At 43.5% G+C, this 9,075-nt stretch overlaps 1 protein-coding gene across 1 annotated transcript; it reads right to left on the reverse strand.

Moving 5' to 3' along the window:
* Nucleotides 1-5,550: 5,550 nt before the first annotated feature.
* LOC120059816 (5-hydroxytryptamine receptor 1D-like) lies at nt 5,551-6,711 on the reverse strand. The gene has a single exon (XM_039008867.1). The coding sequence runs from the start codon at nt 6,709-6,711 to the stop codon at nt 5,551-5,553; it is 1,161 nt and encodes a 386-aa protein (XP_038864795.1).
* Between the last annotated feature and the right edge of the window lie 2,364 nt (nt 6,712-9,075).

Below are 9,075 nucleotides of genomic sequence, written 5' to 3' on the forward strand. Positions count from 1 at the left end.
GTAGGGTTCTCAATCAGGGACAGCTGTCTATCGTTGTCTCTGATTGAGAACCATACTTAGGTATCCCTTTTTCCCACCTGTCTTTGTGGGAGGTTAACTTTGTTTGTGGCACTTAGCCCTTTAGCTTCACGGTTGTTTTGGATTGTTTATTGTTTTTGTCGGCGTCAGATAAATAAAGGAATATGTACGCTCACCACGCTGTGCTTTGGTCTACTTCTGTTGACGGCCGTGACAGCCAGTTGGTCAGCGCATGCTAGGAGTCCACGTCCTGGTAATCCATCTGGCCCTGCGGCCTTGTGAATGTTGAGAACTTGTTCTCAACAAATGAGAACTTATTTTCAACTGGCCTACCTGGTTAAATAAAGGTGAAATAATAAAAAAATTAAAATAAAATTTACCTGTTTAAAGGTCTTACTCACATCGGCTGGAGCCTGTGTAGTACGATTCTATCTTAGTCCTGTATTGACGCTTTGCCTGTTTGATGGTTCGTCGGCGGGTATAGCGGGATTTCTTATAAGCTTCCGGGTTAGAGTCCCGCTCCTTGAAAGCAGCAGCTCTACCCTTTAGCTCAGTGCGGATGTTGCCTGAAATCCATGGCTTCTGGTTGGGGTCTGTACGTACAGTCACTGTGGAGACGACATCATCGATGCACTTATTGATGAAGCCAGTGACTGATGTGGTGTACTCCTCAATGCCATCGGAAGAATCTCAGAACATATTCCAGTCTGTTGTAGCAAAACAGTCCTGTAGCTTAGCATCTGCTACATCTGACCAATTTTCTATTAACCGAGTCACTGGTGCTTCCTGGTTTAGTTTTTGCTTGTAAGAAGGAATCAGGAGGGTAGAATTATGGCCAGCTTTGCCAAATGGAGTGCGAGGGAGAGCTTTGTACGCGTCTTTGTGTGTGGAGTAAAGGTGGTCTAGAGTTTTTTTCTTCTGGTTGCACATTAAACGTCCTGGTAGAAATGAGGTAAAATGGATTTAAGTTTCCCTGCATTAAAGTCCTCGGCCACTAGGAGGACCGCCTCTGGATGTGCGCTTTCCTGTTTGCTTATGGCGGTATACAGCTCATTGAGTGCGTTCTTATGTAGATGGTGGTATGTAGACAGCTATGATCCTCACAAGGCACATCGATCTCCTTCTGCAATATCTTTTCCATCTCTTTCTCCTGTGAATGACTGGGATGAGGGCCTGTTTGGGTGTCTAGAGTAAATCCCTAATGTCCGACTCATTAAAGAGAAATACTTTGTCCAGTTCAAGGTGAGTAATCACTGTTCTGATTTCCAGAAGCTCTTTTCGGTCATAAGAGATGGTAGCAGCAACATTATGTACAAAATAAGCTACAAACAATGCAAAAAAAACAACAAAATAGCACGGTTGGTTAAGTGCCCATAAAACGGCAGCCATCTTCTCCAGCGCCATCTTCTTGAGAAACTATTGATAAACATTCGGTACAATGCCACCCTAGCTGCGTGAAGTAGGGGTGCTGAGGGTGCTGCAGAATCCCCCGAAAAATCATAATAAAAAAATGAAATATTAATTAAAAAAATATATTGTTCTTAAGAAGAAAAAACATTTGTGAACTGGGCCTTTATTCTTAAAAAAAAAAAAATGGTGAACTGGGCCTTTATTAGTCTTGTATTAGCTGACCGATATAGCCATCTGTAGCTTGGGGAAAACATTCTCAGCCCCCCACCCACCCGTCAGAGAAAAAAATCAAAGCACCTCTACCCCCAAACATCTTCCCACGGCTATCAATGCCACTGAAACATTTAATGAACATTGTTCACACAGGCAGTTATTGTAGCACAACTATTGCAGGTCTCTTCTAGTAGTTCCACTGTGTCTTTGAGCTCTCCTAACCTTTTCTTCACTCTTGTTTTTGATGTTCTTTGACATATCATCCACATTAGTGATAAACCCATGGAAAGGCATTGGGAATGTGACGTATGTAACATATCACCTAGCATAAGTCTCTCTCCAGTTTCCTTAAAGATGGATATGATATGAACTATGATGTTGATATGATGTTTCCCATGAAGAGTGAATTATGTATGTCATTTAAACTATTCTGACATTTATAGATTCAAATTAATCTATAACATTAAGAATGGCATATCCAGTAATTCACGTAAAGAAGACAAGAAACAGATTTTCTCATTTTCTCAATCTCTTTCATGGCATTTGTGAATTGCATGTTTGAGAAATCTTCTTTATAGGATATTTAAGTTGCTTTAAGACAACGCTATTCATATGAGCTGAGATAGTCCAGACCAAACTTTCTCTTGAGGCTAATTTTGCTTGTTTGTGGGGCTGTCAGGGTTGTTCCCTCTCCCACCTCGCAGTCTGTTAACACGAGCCATGAAGTGGCATCCTCCATCCTCCTCCACCCAGGGAGCTTTTGGTTTTATGTCAGAGAAGCACCAATGCTATTCGAAACCATCACCCTCGTCTCAGAATAGAAGGTGGCAACTTATTTGGCCTTCTTTAGTTATCTTTCCATTTCCCCTTTAATTAACTGGGACAGGTTTGGAACCCCTTGTGATTGCTGGAGGGGGAAATCAATTGCAGGACAGCTAATCAGGGCATGTTTAATGCTGTGGGTTTTGTGATTGAGTTTCATTCATTTGTCTTCACTCTGAGACACGTGAACCACCTTGACATCCTGCAGCAACCTTCATTTAGCTCTGGGCTGCAAGGAGGTAATCAAGCGGCTGTTCTAACTGGACTCGAACAACACAATTAGTGTGACCCTCTCAAGGTCAGATAATTACCATGGTAATTCATTATTTTATGCTAATCGATATACAATTGGTTTATTGGCTTTGTAGTTTTGCTGTTGGCAGGTTTAATTCCATAAATTGACAGATTTTTTTTTAATAGCAGGTCAACATAAAAAGCCAGACATGTAGCAGTTGGGTCATTCGCCAACATAAACAAAAATAAATTGACCGTAAATAATAAATTGTCAGTAAGTGGTTACCCTCATCTGCCCCAGTCTTCCTCATGGTTGGGTCTTGGTCAATCATGATGGTCTGAGTATCCCCTTTTGACACTTGTGACACTCGTGGTCAAACCATATAAGAAGCACATTGGTATCATGAAGCAAGGTACATTTTTTTGGAAAGAAACTTGTCGGGAAAGCAATGAGAATTGATGGCAGGCACAGATGGAGGTTCATTAGGTCTGACTACAGTAGGCTCTGCTCTGATGCGTGTGCAGGGCTGTAGCAGCTAAAGTGCTTTATCTAAAGGTGCTTCCAAACAACATATCTGCACACCATGTACTTTCCCGAAATGAGCACACAGAGATTCTGACAGCAAAGTTAGAAACACATAATATTGTGTAACCATACCATTTGCAGCACAGTCTTACATATACATTTTTGTACCAGTCCACCATGGGAATTGAACCCACAACCCTGGTGTTGCAAGCACCATTCTCTAGCAGCTGAGCTTCTAGGGTTTTCTTTCTCGCTCACAATCTAAATGCACATTTTGCCACCTGACAAATAAGAGTGAATTCCACTCTCTGTGACACCTCTCAATATGATTCTAACTTTCTGACACGGTCCGCTTTATCACCTCGTTTCTGACCTTTTCCACCCCACTTTAGCATGTCATGACTCTGACAGTGTTGTTTACGGGCATGGCAAGTTTCAGTCATAATAAACACAAACCAGGGTGTCAGGAATAGATGTGAAAGATACGGCAAGGCTGACAAAGGTCACTTTACCGCAGCTGTCATCAGTTACCCCATGTACTGTACTAGTAGTACCATTTTCTCTTATGGTGAAGGACAGTTAAATATTTGAAGAGCTTAGGCCTATTTTTTTGTAGGAGACAAATTGGAGGAATGGTGATAAACTCTTTCCCTCACTGATGTTTTTAACATCACAGAAACAGTAGTGGTACACATGTCCAAGCCTCAATGGAAACAATCCTATGTCATATTTGTAATCCTCTTCAGTAAGGCATTTGACAAATTTGTTCTAGACAGCCTGCATGTTGAATCAATGATTCATTATGACAACTTCACAGTAGCTCATGCAGATTAATATGTTGACAGGGAAGAGGCCATAATTCATTTTTAGGTTCAATCCGAAGGTGAATGCTGTGTCCTACACAGAGAAGTCAGCCTCTTAGAGCATTTAAAACCAAAAAACTTTTCTTACCCAGGGACTCCCCCATCATACCTTAGCAATAATAGTCACGTCTTATCATCAGGTCAGTTGATAATGGCAAGTAGAAGTAATCAACATTTTAAAATTAATAGATTTTGTAGACCGTTTCATAATTTTGACCTTCCCACAGTTGGAGAGAGACAATTTTGCAGTTTTTGGCTATTTTTCCATTGAGCTGAGAGAAAATATTGCAGTTTTGAAGATATTTTCCAGGAGTTCTACACAGTTTGGCATGGAGCTGAGAGACCATCTTGGAGTTTAAAGCGAATTTCCTGCAATTCTATGCATTTTGTCATAGCTAATGCTGTGTTCCTCTGCTGTAACATTATAACCACATCAATGGGCATGTGTACTGAATGACTGCTTTTGGGACTGTTTGATTCTCTGTGACTGTCTCGCTTTTGTTAGTTAGATTGTTAGTTCTCAAAGATAGTATTATTAAAAAATGTATACACTGCGTGGATAACCTTCCTAATATTGAATTGCACCCCCTATTGCCTTCAGAACAGCCTCAATTCATTGGGGCATGGAATCTACAAGGCATTCCACAGGGATGCTGGCACATGTTGACTCCAATGTTTCCCACAGCTGTCTCTAGTTGGCTGGATGTCCTTTGGGTGGTGGACTATTCTTGTTACACACAGGAAACTGTTGAGCGTGAAAAACCCAGCAGCATTACAGTTCTTGACACATTCAATACGGACCCCCCCCACCCCCCACACGCACACACCCTCACACCCAGAGCAAGGTGACAACTCCTCCACACAGAAACAAACGCATACACATAAAGTGCGTAAGACTTCATCTTTATATATTTCTCTATTGTACTGTACCACAGACGTGTTATGGACGATGAGCCTCTGTAATGTGACATTTCTGTGACAACATGCTATGGCTTTTCCAGTACGATGGGAGTTTATAATCCGCTTCTCAGTTATAATCCATGGATCAATCCCCTCATGTCTACCATCCAAAGGAGATCCCAGTCTCATACTGCGTAGTCTCATTCATTTGTCTAAATGTATGAAAAGTCTGTTCTTTTGGGGTCTGTAATATCCAAACCCAAACCCTCATTCATAAGGAGTTTTGTAGTCTGAATATGTTTTACTCTCTCTTCTTTTAGAAATGCATGCATACATCTGTATTAAGGAAATATCTGAATGAGCTGTGGCACCTCATAAGCTGGTCAATGAAGTTACAATGTACAGAAAAATGTACAGAGACCAAACACAATGAGCATGTGTGTTTACAACATGAACTAATGCAACAGTACAGTGTTTCTATGAATAGGCCCTATATTATCATACCGGTAAGGCGAGAGACTAGGTTATGGATTTAAATTTTGAATGTTCAATCCTCGCATTCCCTCAATAGCATCTCTTGAACTTGATGAGTTTGTGGAAGGCCAGTTTGAACTCGTCATTGAAGGCGGTGTAGATGACGGGATTGATGAGCGAGTTCAGGTAGCCAAGCCAGGTGAACACGTCGAAGAGCACTGGGTGGAACCAGCATTCTTTGCAAATGGCCAGTACCAGGGTACCCACAAAGAAAGGCAGCCAGCACACGATGAAGGCTCCCAGGATGATGCCCAGCGTCTTGGTGGCCTTCTTCTCCCGAGCGGCGCACAGACGCTTCCTCTCCAGCACGCTGTCTGCCAGCTTCACCTTCACGCTATTGAAGAGAGGCGACCCACCTCTGCCTCCTCCTCCACCTCCGCTGGTTCCCCCTCCGGGTTGCAGGTGGCTCTCCTGGTTGGAGGCGGAAGAGTTGATGGAGCAGAGGGAGGAGCCGGCTGAAGTCTGGATGAGATGGGCTGTGGTGAAACGCTTGCCGGACGACACCGGAGTCTTGAAGATGCGCGAGCGGGCGGCCACGTAGATCCGGCCATAGAGGATGATCAGCAGCACGGTGGGCACGTAGAAGGCCCCAAAGGTGGAGTAGAGCGTGTAGGAGATCTGGTCCGTGTTTACCAGGCACTCCATCACTTCCTCGTTGGCCTTGGCCTGCCTCCAGAACAGCGGCGGTATGGAGATAGAGATGGAGATCACCCACACCACCGCTATCATCAGGCCCGCTCGACGCATCGTCCGGCGCTTGGAGTACTCCAGGGCATCAGTGATGGCCCAGTAGCGGTCCAGCGCGATGACACACAGGTGCAGGATGGAGGCGGTGCAAAAGGTGATGTCTGATGACAGCCAGATGTCGCAGACGATCTGCCCCAGGGACCAAGTCTTACTCACTGTGTACACGATGCTGATAGGCATGACCAGGATGGACACCAGCAGGTCTGTCACGGCCAGCGAGCCGATCAGAAAATTGGCTGGCGTATGTAGCTTCCGGGTCAGGAAGATGGTGGCTATAACAAAGGCGTTGGACAGTACGGTGGCCAGGGTGATGATGGCCAGGATGGCCGACAGGAAGATCTGCAGACCTAGGAGAATGGCCTCGTCCCAGTGTGCCTCTGAAGGTTTGGGGCTCTCTGTGGCATTGGTGAAGATTGAATCAACGGAGCTATTATCCTGATCCATCTCGCCGTTCCCCTGTAACCCTTTGTTCCAGGCCTAGATGAGCCACATCACCTCAATCGATCAGAGCCAACGATTCACTTTGTCTTCTCCGCATGGTAAAGAGGGCTGCATCGATGGATGTCACTGTTGGTTGTCACACGTATCCATGGGACGTGATGGATCCTTTATTCCTTATTTCAGTCTTGAAGACACACTGGGTTATTTGTTTATCTCCGTTTTGATCGTCTCAAAAGTGATGACTGCTATTTAGTTTCATATTAGAGATTTTGGTTATACTCGTACCTTTCAATGCATAACTGTTGGAGTTATTATTTCAGTAGACACACTAATATTGGTTTGACGCTGAAGTCCGGCGGAGGGACGGCAGACGCTGATTTGTATTCTGCTCTGGTCTCATCAAACCTCTGCTTTCTCGCTCGCCCAAGCTCTTATCTCCACTCCAGCCAGGCCGAGCACAACACCCCAGACCACAACTCCCTATCAACTGCTGCTTTCATGGTCTCATTCTCTTCAATAACCCTCAGTGAGTCCACACTCAGAGATGATAGTAATACACAGGGTTGGCTCGCTCTGTCCTAGTTTAAAGCTGAACCAGGGGTTATTTAATTTGGTTTCAGAGTCAAAGCCTGGGCGGTCCAGCCGTGTTGATGTTGAGAGTGAGCTAGAATGTTAACATGATCCACATCAAGTGGGGAGTCCTTTTCAACCGGTCCAGTCATGGACAACAAGTCAATATCACTTCTTCATGCCATATGTTTTTGTCTCTGCCATAGAAATTCTCAACTCAATGTGATAAAGGCCAAGGCATTTGCAGACTCCCAGTGAGACGAAGCACAGCATGTGCTGTATTGATTTCCGGTGTGTGTTAACTTTTTTCCTGTCAAATCTTTGTTGGTCAGTTAAGCATTGCGGTTTGAGGTCCAGAGGGGAATAGTACTGCACAGCTTATTCCAGGCTTCTATTACAGCATGACAACCTAAGAAGAGGAAAGAGAGAGACAGAAATTGTGTGCATTAGAAATACATACGAGTCACCATTTCAAACCGCCGACAATCCCACCTACGTAAAGTATCCTACATGCAGTGATACAAGTAAGAATTAACAATACGTGACCTCGACATCTCTGCAATCTCATGCTATGAGACATATTTCTACCACCTACATCATATACCCTCATTTCAGCCATTGCATCCATGCAAGATTGATATTACAATCTTAGGAGCAGGGCTGTAATGTGAAGGGCATCTCGTATATGCCTATATCATAATGAAATGCAAATTGATGGACCTGTATCACCTTTCTGATTATCGTTTCAAAAGAACCACTGATTGCTCTTACAGGCACAGGATGTGGACAGGTTATGGTATACATGATATGATACGCGGAACGCACTACACCTATACAGTAGTATACCGCCTACGGCACAACGATGACCACTCTGCTCAATACTGGGGCATCACAGGCATCGTACCTAATGTAATGGTAATGTGCCAGCCAAGTCCACAACTGCCAGTTATAAGAAAATTAGTTATTGAGGGGGAGGAGCAGCAAATGTCATACTACTCTCAGTACACCTGCCCGCAGTACCTTACATTGCAAAACGTAATTATTGGCACACATAAAGTCACAAGTTTAATCCATTATTCTCTGTAATGAAGATCTATATGGCAAGACATTGGCTGAGGAAACCACAAATGACAGAAAAAAAGCTATTAAGACTCCTCACTCCCTCAACAATCTTTGCTTTGAATGAAGGAATCCCAGAAGGAGAAAGCACTCAGCAGGACACAAAACCCCCCTGCTGTGGTAATCCCTGGGGAAAAAATATAGCATTTGTTTACATCTGGATATAATTTTGACATTTAACATCAGATATGCCAAGTCCTTATATTGTTTTGCATATTCAAGAGGATTTTAATACATGGATTATTTGATTCAAATTATTAAATTTAATAGCCACTGCCACTGACACAGGGCAACATGCCACTAAGTGCCTGTCTCATAAAGGCTCCAATAGAGGGAACCACTAGGATGCATGAGGGACTAGAACTGACAGGTTGATGACATGACACCATTTAATCCGGGTCTCTCAGGTGAACACAACCCGTCAGACCCTATGCATGCTGGTCATTGAAAATATGGTGAGGTCATACAATAAGTTTTGTAGTGATTACTATGTTGTTGATGTAAACAATATTTGTTGGTCTGTGGTGGGTAATGAGGAGCAACCAGACGCTGTACTTGGCACATTTTTGAAATTGCTTATTCCAGTTACTAATAAGCATGCACCCATTAAGAAAATGACTGTAAAAACTGTTAAATCCCCGTGGATTGATGAGGAATTGAAAAATTGTTGAGTTTAGA

Source organism: Salvelinus namaycush, chromosome 15 (genome assembly GCF_016432855.1).
Source record: "Salvelinus namaycush isolate Seneca chromosome 15, SaNama_1.0, whole genome shotgun sequence".
In the NCBI taxonomy this organism is placed as follows: domain Eukaryota; kingdom Metazoa; phylum Chordata; class Actinopteri; order Salmoniformes; family Salmonidae; genus Salvelinus; species Salvelinus namaycush.

Coding starts and splice junctions, on each gene's coding strand:
- LOC120059816 (XM_039008867.1), bottom strand. CDS start 6,711: ATGGATCAGGATAATAGCTCCGTTGATTCAATCTTCACCAATGCCACA.